This window comes from Schistocerca nitens, chromosome 3 (assembly GCF_023898315.1).
Source record: "Schistocerca nitens isolate TAMUIC-IGC-003100 chromosome 3, iqSchNite1.1, whole genome shotgun sequence".
Taxonomy (NCBI): domain Eukaryota; kingdom Metazoa; phylum Arthropoda; class Insecta; order Orthoptera; family Acrididae; genus Schistocerca; species Schistocerca nitens.
Genome location: NC_064616.1, coordinates 907,334,048 through 907,354,773, shown reverse-complemented (window position 1 = coordinate 907,354,773; position 20,726 = coordinate 907,334,048). Strand labels below are relative to the sequence as shown.

Genomic DNA, 20,726 nt, shown 5'->3' with positions numbered 1-20,726 from the left:
TATGCAAGGGGCAGATTTCTGCCCATGCTTCACCACATTTCTCCTTGTGCATTCCAGTAAGACAATGCCTTTTTATGTATTACTTGGCCTGTGCAAATGCTCTTCACAACATAGACTTGCCTGTTGTCTGTCAGATTTTGAGTTGCATATGGGATAAGTCTTGTTAGTGATGGGCTAAGTGGTGATAATCAACAGTTAATATAAGTGAAATAGGTTGGTGGAGCATGTCCAAATCACAGGTCAGGGTGCAGAAAATGGGGTTCAGCATTAACAACCTTAACAAGCCGTATGTGGCAGTACTTCTTACAGTAAGAGGTTTTACCCAATATGGGTGGTGTCATGTGTTGGAACTGAGGAATATTTCTGGAACTCTGCAGACAGTTCTTTGGACTCGAGTCTTGATACAAAGAAAATTGATTGAAGGGGCATGATGATAGTTGTCTTACAAAGGCAAACACATTATGGGTCTCAAATTTGGATGAAATTTCAGGCAGATATTTGTCATTGGAGGAGGAGGAGTAGGAGGAAGAAGAAGAAGAAGAAGAAGAAGAAGAAGAAGAAGAAGGGGAGGAGGTGGGAACAGTAGCCACCTGTTTCAGCTTGTGGCTGTAACTTCAGAGAAAATCAACATAGAAGTTTCCTGTGATGTCTAATTCATAATGTCTATAATGACATTTTAAGACATTCCATCCAAACATGAAATGAAATGTGAAATGAGTGATCCGGTGGTTGAATTTGTAGAATTTGAATCAGTCATTGATACTTCTGGTCAAAGACTGATACAAATTCTGCAGATCCATCCAAACACTTGATAAATCAGAATGTATATGCTGAAATTAAATTAATGTTAAGGAATAATGTAGTTCAAGTATATTAAGGAAAATTGTGGTAGAATGTAAATATTTGGGGGTAAAGAACACTCACCAAATAGCAGAGGCATTGAGTTGTTGACAGACAGAAAAAAGAAAACTTGCTAGGTTTTATAATACGTTATTTGTTGAGCTAGAGTCTATGCCTGTTGCCAACTTAGTGCTTCTGCTATTCTATGAGTGGTCTCCCTTGCTCCAAAATAATGCAGTTCAGTTTTATTATAATACACAAATTCAGGTTTATTGTTATCTGTAATTTTGAAATTCTTTTAATCTAACTTCTAATGAAATGAAAACATGGAGATCATCGATATTTATAATTTCTGCCATATAAAATGAATAAAACTATTTAGAAATGTGAAATTCTAAATTCTTCAAAAAGTATATTTTATGTAATTTTTTTGTCAAAATCAACCACTAGACTTGAACCCACATTAAAATAGTAATAATAGTAGTAATAATAATAATAATAATAATAATAATAATAATCCCCGTGGAGGCCCGGGAAAAGAATAGGCCTCCGGTATGTTCTGCCAGTCGTAAAAGGCGACGAAAAGAACGAACCACTAATAGGGCTAACCCCCCTTTTAGTGTGATTACTTGGTTCAGGACAGAACTAAAGAAGCCTCGGACAAGCGCCGTCATGGTCGGGGACGACGCTTGAACCCTATGACCGCCCACAATGGTAATGACACTGCTAGCCAACTGGAAAATGATTTAAATCCAAATAGAGGTGTTTTGCAGGATATGCTTCCTGCAACCACCCTAGAAGGAAAACAAAGACAGAGGATGAGATGGTCAGATGAAGTTAATCGACACCTCATGTTCTGTTATTACCAAGCAACAAACCTAGGAACCAACACAACTGGATACAGATCACAAGTATACACAACATTTATTACCAGATACCCAGAATTAAAATTTTTAACAGAACAGTGACTAGCTGATCAGGTCCGTGTAATAATAAAAAATAACAGGATACCCCAGTCAGAATTAGAAAACGTCAAACAAGAAGTACAACAAATACTGGAACAAAATAATGTGCAATTAGAAGAAGAAGAAAATACAGTAATGGACTCAAACATCCCAGAGCAAACAAACAAAGAACAACACGCATCAATTAAACAATCAGAGGAAAACGAAATCTGAAGACAGCCACCGGAACAACCACAAATAGAACACGAAATGACACACATGTTAGATATGGAAGAAAAATTTCAGCTGACATATATAGAATACAAAGACACAAATACAGACATTAGACCATTCTTGCATAGACCACCAAATAGCCCACAAGTCGAAACAACAATAAAAACTATCAACACAATCATACACAACAAAATAAATGAATACACAACTATGGAAGAGTTAAAACTACTGGTTTATGTAGGAGCACTCACTACACTAAATATACACACTAGGCAGAGATCAGAACCAACCAACACACAGAAGAAACCCACAAAACCAGCATGGCAACACAGGCTACAGATCAGAATAGAAAAACTGAGAAAAGACATCGGACAGCTAACACAATTTATAAGAAATGAAATATCAGACAAAAAACGAAAAAGGTTAGGTAAAATCTCACAACAAGAAGCAATAGAGCAATTAGATGGAAAGAAGCAGAAATTACAAGCATTGGCCAAACGACTTAGAAGATACAAAAAAAATGAAAATAGAAGGAAACAAAACCAAACGTTCAACACAAACCAAAAGAAATTTTACCAAACAATACATAACACACACATAAAAATAGACAATCCACCAAACATAACAGACATGGAACACTTCTGGAGCAACATATGGTCAAACCCGGTACAACATAACAGACATGCATGGTGGATACGAGCAGAAACAGACACATACAAGATGATACCACAAATGCCTGAAGTGATAATTTTGCAACATGAAGTCACCCGAGCAATTAATTCTACACACAATTGGAAAGCCCCTGGAAGTGATAAAATAACAAATTTCTGGCTAAAGAAGTTCACCTCAACACATTCACATCTAACTAAATTATTTAACAGTTACATTGCAGACCCATACATATTCCCTGATACACTTACACATGGAATAACTTATCTGAAACCTAAAGATCAAGCAGTCACAGCAAACCCAGCTAAATATCGCCCCGTAACATGCCTACCAACAATCTACAAAATATTAACTTCAGTCATTACACAGAAATTAATGACACATACAACACAGAACAAAATTATAAATGAAGAACAAAAAGGCTGCTGCAAAGGAGCACGAGGATGTAAAGAGTAACTGATAATAGATGCAGAGGTGACATATCAAGCTAAAACTAAACAAAGGTCGCTACACTACGCATACATTTATTACCAAAAAGCTTTTGATAGTGTACCCCACTCATGGTTACTACAGATATTGGAAATATACAAAGTAGATCCTAAATTGATACAGTTTCTAAACATAGTAATGAAAAACTGTAAAACCACACTTAATATCCAAACAAATTCAGATAATATCACATCACAGCCAATACAGGTTAAGCGTGGAATATACCAAGGAGACTCATTAAGTCCTTTCTGGTTCTGTCTTGCTCTGAACCCACTATCCAACATGCTAAATAATACAAATTATGGATATAATATTACTGGAACATACCCACACAAAATCACACATTTGCTATACATGGATGATCTAAAACTACTGGCAGCAACCAATCAACAACTCAACCAATTACTAAAGATAACAGAAGTATTCAGCAATGATATAAATATGGCTTTTGGGACAGACAAATGTAAGAAAAATAGCATAGTCAAGGGAAAACACACTAAACAAGAAGATTACATATTGAATAACCACAGTGACTCCATAGAAGCGATGGAAAAAACAGATGCCTATAAATACCTAGGATACAGACAAAAGATAGGAATAGATAATACAAATATTAAAGAAGAACTAAAAGAAAAATATAGACAAAGACTAACAAAAATACTGAAAACAGAATTGACAGCAAGAAACAAGACAAAAGCTATAAATACTTATGCTATACCAATATTGACCTACTCATTTGGAGTAGTGAAATGGAGTAACACAGACCTAGAATCACTCAATACACTTACACGATCACAATACCACAAATATAGAATACATCACATACATTCAGCAACAGAAAGATTCACTTTAAGCAGAAAGGAAGGAGGAAGGGATTTATCGACATAAAAAACCTACATTATGGACAGGTAGACAATTTAAGAAAATTCTTTATAGAACGAGCAGAAACTAGCAAAATACACAAAGCAATCACTCATATAAATACATCGGCTACACCACTGCAATTTCATAACCACTTCTACAACCCTTTAGATCACATAACATCAACAAATACGAAGAAAGTAAATTGGAAGGGGAAGGCACTACATGGCAAGCACCCGTATCATCTAACACAGCCACACATCGATCAAGACGCATCCAACACATGGCTAAGAAAAGGCAATATATACAGTGAGACGGAAGGATTCATGATTGCAATACAGGATCAAACAATAGACACCAGATATTACAGTAAGCATATTATTAAAGATCCCAATACCACAACAGATAAATGCAGACTTTGCAAACAACAAATAGAAACAGTAGATCACATCACAAGCGGATGTACAATACTAGCAAATACAGAATACCCCAGAAGACATGACAATGTAGCAAAAATAATACATCAACAGCTTGCCTTACAACATAAACTTTTAAAACAACAAGTTCCCACATACAAGTATGCACCACAAAATGTACTGGAGAATGATGAATTCAAATTACACTGGAACAGAACCATTATAACAGATAAAACAACACCACATAACAAACCTGACATCATACTCACCAATAAAAAGAAGAAATTAACACAATTAATCGAAATATCCATACCCAATACAACAAATATACAAAAGAAAACAGGAGAAAAAATTGAAAAATACATCCAACTGGCTGAGGAAGTCAAGGACATGTGGCATCAGGATAAAGTTGACATTATACCAATTATACTATCAACTACAGGAGTCATACCACACAATATCCACCAGTACATCAATGCAAAACAGTTACATCCAAACTTATATATACAACTACAGAAATCTGTAATTATTGATACATGTTCAATTACCCGAAAGTTCCTAAATGCAATATAACATATACCGTACAGTTAAAAGGAAGTGACGCTTGATCAAGGTCCGCGTCACTTTCCATTTTTAACCAGACTTAACGTCTGAGAAAGTAAAGAAATAATAAATATAATAATAATAATAATAACAGCAGAGCCCACAAGACTGGCTCACCATGTGGTTAGTCAGTAGGACTTGGCCAACACTGATATGTTGATTTCCTCCAAAATTACAGACTGTAGAGCCAAAGGCCAAAATATTTGTACACTTTATTTTGATGATGACACTGAATTTTTGTGCAAAATTTTTACTAAATTTGTGAGCGACAGTTGGTGACCACCTCTTGTTGGTCTGCAACATACACTGTTAATCTGCACAGTAATCGTATGTTGGCTGAATTTTGCACTTTTCTGATGACTCCTTTGTGGTGAGATATTTTGTTTGCACATTAATATATATTGGGTCATTTCCTTCTAATTAAAACACTAGTTAACTGAAACAGTATTTTACTTCATAAAAACAATCACTACTGTTCAACAATAGATGTAGTTGAGTCCTTTATGCAAGATTCAAGATGATTCCTCTTTTATGTTTTATCATTTAATGGGTTTTGTTTACTGAAAATTGGCTTTGTATTCCATTTAAGTCTCATTGTTCACCTTTTCGAATGTGCATTACTTTTTTTGTAATGGACACAGTTGCCATCAGTCCTCATGTTATGGACAACTTGACATGAACAAAGGCATAACATCATTTTTAATTGCAGCTTTCGTACAACAGTCTGCAGTCACTCCCCAAGGAAATGGGCATGCTGCGTAATTTGATGGAACTATATCTTGACAACAATAAGCTGAAGACCGTACCTGAAGAGATGTCAAATTTGAAGAGTTTGCTGGTTTTAAAATTAGGATTTAATGAATTTGAGAGCATTCCATTTGATATTGCATGCTTAAATATGCTTCAAACTTTGGTAAGCTTATATGATTGATCCTTATTACTACTTGAAGTTCTGCAAAATCTCTGCAGCTTCATTTTACAGTTTTAAATGATAGTTCAATCCTCGTATTGAAAATACTAATGATCAATAATCTGTGTTTACTTCCTTTTTTAATTTGTTATTTGTAAGTAGTGGATATATAGTGTTGTTTATTTTTCTGAGTATCTGTTACAATCTGCACCTGACAGTGAATACACTCTTAAATCTTGAATTGTACTTATTGTATGAGGTATCCTTCTTGACATCACACACACTTCTTACACAACTGCATACATTTTTATGAAATTTACAACAGGTTCATGTAACAAGTTCCAAAGTTCTCTTCATTTTTTTAATTATCTGCATGTTGTATGTGACTATTGTGATTGATTTTACTGCCCGTGATGAGATGCTGATGAGATGCTGATGAGACACTGAGAGTGTAACGTGTCATGGGTACTTTCTGCCTTGTATAAAGCAAATAACTTGAGGGATTCTAGTCTTTTCCCATCAAATGTTGGCAGTTTACGTGTTGCTATATTGTTACAACAAAATATCATTAACCCATTCTATTATAGTGAGATTAAGTTTTACTAGTAAAAATGTCATGTCATATATAGCTCCTAATAAGGTGAAACCAAGAGATGGAAGTGTTGAGCAAAACAGATAAATTGTCATCTAGTCATTCTGACTGATATGCATTTAATGGTTTGTGTTGTGATAGTTCATATGCAATGTCCAGACCTTAACTGACTCATGTTCCAGACTGATGTGACATTTGTGGCAATTGGTTTTCTTGGCGCTTGATTGAAGATAACTCGCATAAAAACCACTCTAGATTTCACTTATCTGATTTGTTGAGCACTTGCTCATACGGCTTTGAGACTGTTAGATTTAATTCTTTATACGTGCTAATCCCAATTTAATCTTGGAATTGGTGTTACCCAGTGTCGTTTTAATGCTATATGACACTAAATCTAGAAGACTACACAGTTTATAGCATCTTATCTTGCAAATAGCTGTTTCAGAAATAACATGTGAATTGAGACCTGATGCCCATTTACTTGTACTGTATTATACATAGCTAAGTAGTAAGTTTAGTGTGTCATATTCTCACATTGAGGATTTTGCATTTAAAATAACTTGTTTCCTGTATGCAGTGTTTCCATATGTGAAAAAAAGTTTTTGAAAGCATGCAGCTTGGAGTCCCTCATGTTTCAGCATAACAGATTAGTGGTTCCCCTTGTTCTTGGAGTGCCACCTTATTCTTTTTTAAATCTCATTCTGTAAACTGTGAATCACTGTGAAGTTTATGGCAGAGATTACTTTTTAAGGTACGATGTATTGGCTTATGCACCTCTGTGTGAGCTGTTATCTACCTACTTTTACCGTTACATTTTCTGTTGTACTGATATTTAGGTGTGAAAGCCAGTGCTTGGAGGTTCCTAAGTGGACTCTCGTGAGAGTTAAAACTTCTTTCTTTGAGTGTCAGATGGCTGCCGGCAAGGGTTTTCAACGTTCCTTTTAACCTCTCTCACCATTGCTAAAGTTTTTGATGTGTATATCATACATTTTTGCTATGGAAACTAAGATATTATGGTGTCAAATAGCACACCACTTGCATGTCTGGAATGTTAAATTCAAAGAAAACACTTTAAATGGTAGCTCTAAAGGAGAAACTCTAAAATCACTGTGAATGAAAGTGGAATATGTCATCCTACATTGTTCATACTTGCTGCACTCTCACTTTTGACTGCGTAAAAGGTCTATTAGAATAATTAAGACTTTTAAAGAACTATGATATTTGTTGTTGACACACATGTATTAACAAACAATGCATAATCATATACATATATCAGACACAATAGCTGAACAGCATTATAATTTAACCAGGAAAGAGATCTCTTACAGATTGGTTGTCTGAAATGTTCATGATGAACTTGTTGCATATGGTTTGTCATATTCCAGGTAAGCTTTGAACAATTTGGGAAAGAAAATCGTTGTCTGAGAAACTGTGAAAAAATTTTTTTTTCCCTGTATTTGATCATGTTTTATGGAGAACACACATCAGACAAATACATAAAGTAGTTAATTTCATATTCAGGCCCTAGTAAATCAGAATTAATTTTTCAGTATATAGTTTCTCAATCACAAACAATAATTGTATAGTTAAATTACTTGGAAATAATTTGCTAAAATAAATTTTCGTAATTTAAAGTGCTTCTATAACACACAGATGGAATTTGGATGAGCTAATAGAGGGCTCTGACTGATGTGTTATACCTCAGTTTAAGCCCTTGTCCTTATCTTCTTAGTAAACATCCGGTTTTTTTCTAAAATATTCTGTTTAAAAAGTTATTCATAATTTAAGTTTTCATATTCCGGAATGTTCCATTCTTAACTGGTGATTATTTACAAAATTCAGTCTCATAGTTCTGCATCACTGATGTTTGTGATTAAAGAAATGCCCACACTCACTAGGAAAACTTGTTTGTTGACTAATTATTCAATCCAGAAAATTACATTTTTAGCCAATTTTGGTGATTTTTGTGAACCCCCATGAGAGTATACATAATTCCTATAATTTTCCTGAGATCCAACCGTATATAAACATACTTACTCCTTTGCTCATTGTAATTTCATGTCTATTAATTTTGGTTTCTTTCTTGTTGAAAATCAAAAACATAACATATTTTAGTTGTTATTCATGTGCTCATCAATAAATAATTATGCAGAACAATACTTTAGTCAATCAGTGCCCAGTAGTTAAACTGGGAACATCCATGTGTAAATTTCTTTGTGAACTTCGTTGAGTTAGTCAGTCTGCATTAAGTACCCAACTTCTTAACATCTCTTGATTGCTACCAATCAAAATGTGCAGCTAATTTGTTTACTGGTCAGATTTCAATAGTAAAATTGTACAGTACTGTGTAAACCGTTTGTGGCAAAATATAATTGGTCTGAAAGTGGCAGATGTTAATTGAGCACTATGTAACTATGAACTATTATGTGGAAGAATTAATGGTATTTGCTACTCACTATATAGTGGGGATACTGACTTGCAGATAGGCACCACAAAATGATCTTTCGGCCAAGGGCTTTGTCAAAACTAGACATCCCCCCCCCCTCCCTCTCTCTCTCTCTCTCTCTCTCTCTCTCTCTCTCTCTCTCTCTCTCTCTCTCTCTCTCTCACACACACACACACACACACACACACACACACACACACACACACACACACATATATATATATAAAAAATCACAATCTCTGGAAGCTGGATTTTCCATTGTTTGATGTGGAAGAATTATGTATATGCAACATATTTGTGTAACTGTGATTTAATCTTCCACCAATGAAATGTGAAATTGTTTGTTGATGAGTGTAGCGTGCCATTGTGGTTCAAGTACTGAAACTTCTGTCTATTAAAAAGCTGATCATCATAAAATTGTGTTCAATAAATTTGAAGGAATTGAAAACTATGTGCTGCAGTATAGTGTACATTCTTGAACAAATGTCAGTCTAACTCATAAAGCGCAGGTCACGATTCAGAACATTAAAGTGATATAAGACCACCAAAGGGGAATAAGCAGATCAGGTAAGTTACAAGGGAGTACCACAATGTCATTCACAGGTATTGATTGATGTTATCTTTTTGACAAGTCAGACGCATTCCTGATTGAAGAAAACGGGTGATGATGTCAAATGTTTGGAATTTTATACCAGTTTTACATTATAAGTTCACCAAGAACACTTTCACAGGTTTTTAATTGGTTTACAAAAAACCTGATTCTTGAATTTTGTGCCATTCCAGATAAACAATAGTGCCATAAGCACTACATAAATAGATACTATTTGTTATTTCCTCAACCCCATGTGTCAAATTCATGGGTGTACTGAGGGGTAACAAATTAAAATGGGTCAGTACATTGATGACCTCTTCAAATATTCAGTTCTTTTTACTTTGAACTTGTTTTTCTTAGCTGTGGCAAGTACGTATATAAGAACATTCTCAAGCAAGTACAGGTTATGATCATTGTGTTTTAGTCTAAATACTCCACTGGTGTAATCATTAGTAGTGTAAGCAAACAGTCCAGTGAGAGGTACATTTGAAAACCAGTAACACAGCACAGTGTGCCAAAACATGATCACCAGTAAAGTCTGAAATATGATAAAAAGACAAGTCCATGTCTGAGCAACATCAGCTGTGGCATGTAGTATTTGAAGCAGATAAGGTACTGAAAGAACTGGACATGAAGAGTCTGTAGCGGCTTTCAGTTGCACTTAAAGGCTGTTCAACAGTTCACATTACAAGCTTATAGAGGTTGTATAGGGGACTTAGTAGATAAAGTTTTGATAAGGAACCTGTGTCAAGATATGTATCATTTGGAGGTAAAATAAGTTTGTGTGCTTTACAGGTACTGCTCCACTGCTGTGGACCTAGTGTGCATCCATGGAGCACAACTACTCTGCTAATTGTGAATGTACTAATTTGCCACTGTCATTGTTGTAGTTGAACAAAAATGATACATGATATACTGTGACAATCAGGCATTCTCGATACATGCACTGAATAGCTCTACCATTACAGACTGTACCGTGAAATGGGAGATTTGGAAGTGATCCAATCTTCAAACTTATTTTCTATCCATTCTGTACATTTCTGGACATGAGTGCCCTATCAAAACATTATCTACTTAGTCCTCTCTACAATCCCTAGAAGCCGTAACAAAAATTATGGAACACTGTGCATATGCATCTTCAGATGAGCTACACTGCCCATGTCTCAGGTTACCTGGAGACCACATGAAACTCTGTTGTGTCATCTGTCCTGTGTTCACCAGGTGCAGGTACTAACATCGGTTTGGAGCCAACTTTATTGTTGTGGTTGGCTAACTGTAGTACTAGCTGCATGTTTGCATCATGTGTCCATAATATGCATCTGCATTGCCATCACTGTTGTAGTCTCGCTCTGGAACTAGCTTCATGTTTATAGTTCCAGTTTCTGGTTGGCATATGGGACTAGAAGTTTAGAGGTATCTCTCATTGCCTTAGTAAACTGCAAAATGCGGTAGTTAATGAAAATTTGTTGTTGCTGTTTTCTACATAAACGGGCTTATGAAAGGTAGTATGAAATGTAGTTTTGAAAGCACTTCCTTTAGTGGGGAGTCATTTGTTTGATCAGGTCTCAATATCTTCGAAGCATATGCCCCTCAGTGCTCTTTTATGATGAGAGACCCCCCCCTCCCCCTGCCCCCCACTGTTTGCCGCAGGGTGATGCATTGGCTGTGATGGTTAAAGGTTTTATTCATCTGTGGATCACTTTTACAAGAAGATAGGCATAAATGATAGACATGGAGTGGATCCAGTCACAAGTTACTAACTACTTGAGAACTGTACCATCTTTTTTCATGACTGGCAGTGGGACATGACACCCTAAACTTACTTCCTTCAATTTTTCATCGGTGGTTTAGTGGTTGGGATTTATTAGCTGACTGTGGAATGAATGTATTGCAAATGTGAAAAGTAATGACACTTCGATATTTTTGTATATTGGGAGCTTTTCAATGGCTTTTAATTGGTTATCTACAGGACAGACATTGTGTTTGTAAAGCATGTGGTGTAAGTACTCTACTTGTGCCTGGAAGAATTTGCTTTTGCATGAGGTGCAGTGTAACTCAGCTGCCTGCATTTTTTTTTTTTTTTTAGAAAATGTGCATAGAATTGATAAGTGTTTAATAGACGCAGTAACAAATATATTATCCAAATACTTTATACATTATATTTCCCCGATCAATTCAGCAAGGTGTTGTTGAAACAGTGGTGGTGCTGTAATGCTGCTGTTTTTGATATCATTAGTTTTGCTGGTGCTGCTGTTCACATTGCTAGTGCTGCTGTTCACATTGCTAGTGCTGCTGTTCACATTGCTAGTGCTGCTGTTCACATTGCTAGTGCTGCTGTTCACATTGCTAGTGCTGCTGTTCACATTGCTAGTGCTGCTGTTCACATTGCTAGTGCTGCTGTTCACATTGCTAGTGCTGCTGTTCACATTGCTAGTGCTGCTGTTCACATTGCTAGTGCTGCTGTTCACATTGCTAGTGCTGCTGTTAAAATTGCTAGTGCTGCTGTTCACATTGCTAGTGCTGTTGTTTCGGTAGCTAATGGCAGTGTTGTACATGCTGTTGTAGAAACTAAAGTATTTTTGTAATTCATACTTGAAGTCCTTTTATCTCATTGCCAATTTTCTAGCCATGGATTAGATATTTGTTGAACCACTTGTAAGCAAATACATGTAGTGGTTACTGTTTCCAAGCCCAAATACAAGCACAACTATCATAGTTGGTGGTATAGGTAAAAGGTCCAATGAGAGTCACTTTTGAAAATCAGAAACCCAGCACAGTACATCACAGCAGGATCACCAGTGGAGCTCTAACTGCAATCCAAAGACAAGTTCAGATCACAGATATCTCAGTTGCAGAATACAGTACCTAAAGCAGATGAGATGTGGTGTGCATGAAGTTGCCTTTGGCTGCACATATAAATAGCTGCAGATGAGAGGCACGAGTCAGGTTACAGTGCCATATGCATGGCTGGGAGACCATGTTAAATTCTATTCCAAAATTCTTTGCTGTGTTTTCATAGGGCATGTACTAGTCTTAGGTTGGAAGCATCTTGATGGTTGTGGTTAACTAATTCTGGAACTAGTTACATGTTAACATCTTCTGGCTGTAAATGTCTTGGCAGCACACACACTGTTATTGCAGATTGTCTTTAAATATTTTTTAAATTTAATAAACTGTAAAGTGCTTTAATTTATGGAAGGTTTCAGCTCACAACTTTCTAATTAAATTGTAAAAAAGTGTGAAATGTAGTTTTCAATTCGTTGTCCACAGGATCAAAGATCACACTTTGTTTGACTGTTCAGTTTATTATTTGGGGCAAAGGAACCAAACAGTTTGGTAAGAAACAAATCATCTTCTGTGTAAATGAAAGGCAAATATTGTTTTTGCAAATACTCTATGTGACAAGGAAAACAGAAACAAAACTTTCATTGGTGCCATGTTCTTAAATATGTTGTCATTTATGATGTTTTGCTTGTGTGTGTGTGTGTGTGTGTGTGTGTGTGTGTGTACTTTGCTTATTTATCTGTCTCCCTTGTGGATTTGACAATTACTTGAAAAACTTGTTTTTGCATGTTATTTGTGAATGTTCAAACATCTGGTGCCTTTGAATCTTGTAAAGCTATGAGAAAACTTAAATGGAGTATCTGTGACACTTCAATGAAGTATTTTGTAGTATTTGTATTATTTTTCCAATTAATCTGGCTTTGTTTTGTTTAACATTTATAGTGTATATATTGTGTTGTTCTGTTATTTATCTGGAAATTCCTGTTGGTTTCATAATTTCTGTAAGTACTGCAGTGGGCTGCTATTTGCAGGACCTCAGCTACAACAGTCTGACATTCCTTCCTCCTGGAATTGGCTTTTTAACACATCTAACATCTTTGGATCTATCTCATAATCAACTCACCGAGATTCCTCCAGACCTTGTCAATCTTCTTGGTTAGTATGGTGCAAAGTAGAATTTACACAATAACTATTCTTTTTGCATTGTACAAAACATTAATGACTTCCCCCATAATCTCAGCTTGTTGTTTGTGAATGAATTGTAAATTCTGTAAATAAATATTTGGTAGAAGGGACCATGCATAGATTTTGTGTGTGTGTGTGTGTGTGTGTGTGTGTGTGTGTGTGTATGAGAGAGAGAGAGAGAGAGAGGGAGAGAAAACTGTGTATGCATGCTTTTCTGTTTTTTGTTGGACAGCCTGTATACTTGTTTCCCATGTTGTTAAATGATTGGGGATATTCCCAAGTGTCTACAAGTATTTGTACATATAGTGTTATGTGGTGTTTCTTAATCATTGTTAATACTTCTGTTCCTGTATCATAGAAATTGACTGACTCTTTAAAATGTTAATATATACATAGGAAAATCCAGGAAGGAATAATGAATTAATGATAATATCATGAACAGAATAAATTGCCACCCACCATATAGTGGAAATGTTGAGTCGCAGACAGGCACAACAAAAAGAGAGCTAAACAAGTAAGCTTTCAGCCAAAAAGCCTTGTTCTGAATGAGACAAAACAAACACACACACACACACACACACACACACACACACACACACACACACACAAAACTGCAAGCAACTACACATAATGGGAGAAGCAGTCTGCCTTGTGGGGTTAAGGGGGAGGCTGGGAGTGGGAAGGGATAGCAGGATAGGGATGGGGGACAGTAAAGTGCTGCTTGTGGGAGCATATAGGGACAAGATGGAGAGAGGGTAGAGAAGCTAGATGTAGTTGGAAGGATAGACGGAGAGTGAAAGGGGGGGGGGGGGGGGAGAGGCAGGCAGTTAGAAAACAAGAGAAGTAAAAAGACTGTGAGTGAGTTGGTGGAATAGAAGGCTGTGTAGTGCTGGAATGGGAATGGGGAAGGTGATAGGCGAGTAAAGGACAATGACTAATGGCGGGCCAGGAGAGTTACGGGAATGAAAGATATATTGCAGGGAAAGTTCCCACTTGCAAAATTCAGAAAAGCTGGTGTTGGGAGGAAGGATTGAGACAGCACAGGCTGTGAAGCAGTCAATGAAATGAAGAACATCATGTTGGGCAGCATGCTCAGCAACTGGGTGGTCCAGCTATTTCTTGGCCACAGTTTGATGGTGGCCGTTCATGTGGACAGACAGCTTGTTAGTTGTCATGCGCACGTAGAACACAATATAGAAGTTGCAGTTTAGCTTGTAGATCACATGCCTTTGATGGAATACGTAATGCTTGTGACCGGAGTGGAGTAGGTGGTGGTGGGAGGAGGATGTATGATACAGGTCTTGCATTTAGATCTATTACAGGGATGTGAAGGTGGTGTAGGGATGGACAAGGATGTTGTGTAGGTTCAGTGTGTGGTGCAGTATCACTGTGGAAGGGGTGGAGAGGATAGTGGGTGGGACATTCTTCATTTCAGTACACAATGACAGGTAGTCGAAACCATGGTAGAGAGTGTGATTCAGTTGCCCCAGTTTTGGGTGGTACGGAGTCAGAAGGGGAATGCTCCTCTGTGGTGGGACAGTATGACTTCGGAAGGTGGTGTGTGATTGGAGAGATAATGCACAGGAGGTTTTTCTGTACAAGGTTGGGAGTGTAATTACAGTCTATGAAGGCCTCAGTGAGATCTTTGGTACGTTTCAAGAGGGACTGCACATCACTGCCGACTCAGTACCAACCTGGACTGGAGAACTGAATCACATTCTCTGCCAGGGTTTCGACTGCCTCTTGTACCCTGAAGTGAGAAATGTCCTGCTCACTGTCCTTCCCATCCCTCCCACAGTGGTATTCCACCACCCACCAAATCTCCAATATCCTCGCCCATCCCTACACAACCTCTACTCCAAACCCTTTCCCTCAAGGCTCGTATACCTGTAATAGACGTACATGCAAGACCTGTCCCGTACATCCTCCCACCACCACCTGCTCCACTCCCATCCCATCACAAGCATCACCTATCCCATCAAAGGCATGTGATCTACAAGCTGAACTGCAAACAATGTGCTGCATTCTATGTGGGCATGACAACCAATAACCTGTCTGTCCAAATGAATGTCCACCGATAAACTATGGCCAAGAAACAGCTTGACCACCCAGTTGTTGGGAACTCCCCCTGCAATATATCTTACATTCTCGTGGCCCTCGTGGCCTCAACCTTCATTAGTCATTGTCCTTTACTCACCTGTGCCCATTCCAGCACTACACAGCCTTCTATTCCACCAACGCACCCACAGTCTTCTCACTTCTCTCCTCCTCCCCCTCCCCTTCCCCCCCCCCCTTCCGCCTCGTGGCCCTCCGTCTATACACCTAGCTGCCCTACCCTCTCTCCATCTCACACCTATATGCTCCTACAAGCAGCACTTAGCACTTTACCATTCTTGATCCCTTCCTTACTATTCCTCCCTCTCTTTGCCTCCTCCTTAACCCCACCACCCAGATTGCTTCTCCCACCATACGCAGTTACTCTCAGGCTGGCCTGAGCAGCGAGAGACAGTGGTCATGGGCATGGAGAGAGAGAGAGAGAGAGAGAGAGAGAGAGAGAGAGAGAGAGAGAGAGAGTGTGTTTTGTCTAATTCAGGAGGAGGCTTTTTGGTCAAAAGCTTATTTGTTCAATAGTCTTTTTGTTGTGCCTGTCTGTGACTCAACATATCCACTATATGGTCAGTAGCAATCTTATTTCATAATTTGTTAGTATATACGTAGACTGAACATAAATTACTTTTGGCACTAGAACTTTATTAATAGCTTTCTTTTATCATTCATGGCACATGCTGCAACTGAAGAAACCTCTAAGCAATAAATTTTGTAAATACTGTTTACCTAAGACTGTTACTTGCCACAATTAACAATGGAATTAAAATTGAAATAATGGAACTGGTTCCATTATTACACAAGATAAATTAGACATTTATGTACAGTAAAAAGTAGACGGTGTCTTATGGGAAAGAGTAACCAGATAACTTCTGTGAAAAGATGGGTGTTTGTAGCCAACATAGTGGCTCTTTCTCTGTTAAAGCATTTCTGAGACTGTTTCTTTTTTCTGCTTTTATTCTCTCTCTTATTCTTGATTTATATTATTTAGAATATTTGCTGGTGTACATTGAAAGAGATGTAAAATGATTGACTAAATTGAGGTAAATCATATATTCGAAAGTTACAGTCCCTGGCCAAATTATTAGATGCACTGCACATTTTTAATGTTATTTGTAATAATTACGTGTTGAGTACTATATTTAATGTGATTAATCAGAAAATTTATGATGTTTATTCAGGGCAATTATGACATTCTTGAATTTTGTATCTATTGTTGCTATGTGACATTGGATTGTTGACTTATTGTAGGTATCAATGTGCAGAGTACAGTGTACAGGAAAGGACTTGTTCAATGGTGCTCTCGCGTGTAACTGATGTAATACTTTGTCCGCTTTGATTATCAATTTTATAATATTGACATCACAAATGATTGTTGAACAGCCAGATGTTAGAAATTGTGACCTTTAAAAATGGGTAAAAGAGGAGACATTGCACCACGTAAAAAAGCTGAGGTCAAAGCTCTCGTTAATACAAAAATGTATTCCAATCAGGAAATTTCACGAAGGTTGGAAATGTCAGAAGCTAGCGTGAGGTGCATAAAGAAGAAAATTGATTCAGGTGAAGAACTGAGCCCCCAGAAGGAAGAATAAATGTGGAGGAAAACCAAGTTTCACCCCAACTCAGAAAGATTTCTCAAAAGAATTTGCCTAAAAACAAATTTGCAACAATTAAACCAATAAAATCTCAACTGGAAGAGGCTAATGTGAATGCATCTGGATGAACTTTTTGTAGAAAGTTGAAGGATATTGATTTTAAGGCCTGTTGACCCGCTAGAAAACCAAAGTTAACAGCCACAATGAAAGCAAAGCATCAGAAGTGAGCTAAACTGGTGTAATACGGATGTGGACTTCTGGAGATCGATAATTAAACTTTAAAATTATTATTTACGATACGATATAACTTATGAACATTTATTCATAGTATATTACTTATGTTTCTTGATTTTTACAGGTTAGCTTCCGCGTTGAAAGCACGTTTGAAATTTTAACTAACAAATCTCAGTATGTGTGCCGTCGAACAGGAGAAAAATTTCGTCCTGATTGTATTATTCAGACCGTAAAACATACAACTAAGGTGATGATTTGGTTGTTATCTGTGTGAAGGTTACAGTATGTCCTTACGTGGTTAAAGACATAATGAGGCAAGACCAATACAAGGAAGCCCTGCAAAAATGGTTTATACCACAGCTCAGAGAATGGTTCCCGAATGGGGAACCATTTATTTTTATGCAGGCTGGAGCTCCCTGTCACACAGCCAGGTCAGTTAAATCCTTTCTGAAGGAACAAAATATCCCTCTGTTAGACTGGCCAGGTAATAGTCCTGACATGAACCCCACAGAAAATGTGTTGGAACTAATGAAAGGGAAGGTGGCAAAAGATGTCATCACAACAAAAACACAGCCCTTAGAGAAGATCATCCTTGTGTGGTATCATCATCCACAAATGCAGGACGCAGTACAGTCCTGCATCGACAGCATGCAATGTCGTATTAAGGCTCTCATAACTGCAAAAGGAGGCTCAACAAGATATGTTTTCACTTTCACGATATTTTAATTTTTGTTGTAATTATTGAAATAAAATGTTTTCAACAAATACATTTTATTTATTTGTTATATCACCTTAGTTATCAAGTAGACTACACATAATCATTTTATCATAATTTATGCATTTTAAAAAAAATCGTTACACATAAATCAAAATTTGCTTGAAAACTGCAGTGCGTCTAATAAATTGACCAGGGACTGTATACTTTTTATGATGTTAATTGTTTGAGGTGCTTTGATAAAGTGATCATATTGTATATATACATCAGAAATGCAATTGAAAGTCAGTAATAGACATACTCTCTGTGTATTTATAAATTACCACAGATTTTTGATTATTGGATTGAAAGAATTGAATGTGGAGGAAAGGGTTAGTTGGAAACATTCTCCGTTATGTAACTTGTTCACTCTGCATTGTTGGCAGGTTTCTAGTTTAAGGAATTACCTTATCAACGCTGCCATGGTAGGCACCTTACCATGGATATTTTGGTCTGAAGGTGATGCAGTTGAAACTAGTCACCAATTATAAACAACAAGAAGTGACGTTGCCTGTTTTAAGATCAGTTATTGCCCATAAGATTTTCTGAGAAACTGCAGTGCTGCGCAGTATACTTTTTTATCAGGAGCTGTATTGGAAAATTGATGGGACTAAATTATTGGGTTAGACTACTCCAAATGCTCCTAAATTGTTAAACTTGGTTCTTGCAAGACTTGCATAATTAAGATAGTAGGGCTGTCTTTGTTTGAAGTGTGTTGAGAGCCCCAGATCCCTCCAGGTATTATCATAATTACACCATACTTTTCAGAAATAATCATGAAACTAGGAAAAAAATCATTGCTTTTCATACAAAAACGATACCTCTATCTACATCTACATATATAATCTGTGAGCCACCATATGTGCTTAGCAGGGGTACCCTGTACCACTAATACTCATTTCCTTTTCTGTTCCACTCTCAAATAGAGCAGAGGAAAAATGACTGTCTATATACCTCCGTACAAGCCCAAATTTCTCTTACCTACATGACCGAGCGAGGTGGCGCAGTGGTTAGCACACTGGACTCGCATTCGGGAGGACGACAGTTCAATCCCGCGTCCAGCCATCCTGATTTAGGTTTTCCGTGATTTCCCTAAATTGCTCCAGGCAAATGCCGGGATGGTTCCTTTGAAAGGGCACGGCCAACATCTTCCCCATCCTTCCCTAATCCGATGAGACCGATGACCTCGCTGTCTGGTCTCCTTCCCCAAAACAACCCTCTTACCTACATGGTCCTTGCGTAAAATGTACATTGGAAGCAGTGGAATCGTTTGTGCAATCAGCTTCAGATGCCAGTTCTCTAAATTTTCTCACCAGTGTTCCAAGGAAAAGTCACCTTTCCTCATGAAATTCCCATTTGCATCCCTGATGCATCTCCATAATACTTTAATGTTGTTCAAACCTACCAGTAAGAAATCTAGCAGCCACCCAGCTTTAATCTGACCTGGTGCAGATCCCAAACACTTGAGCAGTACTAAAGAATGGTTCGCACTAGTATCCTATGTGTGACTCCTTTACAGGTGAACCTCACTTCCCTGAAATGCTCCCAATAAACTGAAGTTGGCCATTGATCTTCCCTACTACAATCCGTATGTGCTTGTGCCATTTCGTATCACTTTGCAATGTTACGCCTAGATAGCTGACGGAGTGTGGAGCAAGAACACACTACTAATGCTGTTCTCATATATATATATATATACACACACAAAATTCAAGCTTTCGCAACAAACTGTTGCCTCATCAGGAAAGAGGGAAGGAGAGGGAAAGACGAAAGGATGTGGGTTTTAAGGGAGAGGGTAAGGAGTCATTCCAATCCCGGGAGCGGAAAGACTTACCTTAGGGGGAAAAAAGGACGGGTATACACTCGCGCACACACACACACATCCATCCACACATATACAGACACAAGCAGACATATTTAAAGAAGGAAAATTGATAGCTGAAAACAAATTCTGATTCTTTAAATATGTCTTTCCCTCTCCTTCCCTCTTTCCTGATGAGGCAACAGTTTGTTGCGAAAGCTTGAATTTTGTGTGTATGTTTGTGTTTGTTTGTGTGTCTGTCGACCTGCCAGCACTTTCATTTGGTAAGTCACATCATCTTTGTTTTTAGATACGTTTTTCCTACGTGGAATGTTTCCCTCTATTATATATATATATATATATCTGTCATCTGGTCACCTATGGTCATTCAATGATGACACCTTTGTGTATACCGCAGCATCATCAGCAAACAACCACAGACTGCTGCTCGCCCTGCTGACCAGAACATTTATGTAAATGGAAAAATAAATAAATAAATAAATAAATGGTCCTGTCACACTTCCCTGGGGCACTCTTGATGATACTTATGTCCCTGAAGAACACTCATTATCGAGACAACGTACTGGGTTCAGTTACTTATGAAGTCTTTGAGCCACTCACGTAACTGGGAACATGATAACATGAAAGGTTATGTTACTGAAATATTTCAA

At 37.5% G+C, this 20,726-nt stretch overlaps 1 protein-coding gene across 2 annotated transcripts in view; it reads left to right on the top strand.

Annotated features, from left to right (window-relative positions):
• Nucleotides 1-20,726, top strand: part of LOC126248963 (leucine-rich repeat-containing protein 40-like) — a 238,926-nt gene that overhangs the window by 103,927 nt on the left and 114,273 nt on the right. For both annotated transcript variants that reach the window (XM_049950513.1, XM_049950512.1), the window contains 2 exons: nt 5,766-5,969; nt 13,412-13,535. In XM_049950513.1, the coding sequence (XP_049806470.1) occupies nt 5,766-5,969; nt 13,412-13,535 (328 nt within the window). The remainder of the gene's footprint in view (nt 1-5,765; nt 5,970-13,411; nt 13,536-20,726) is intronic.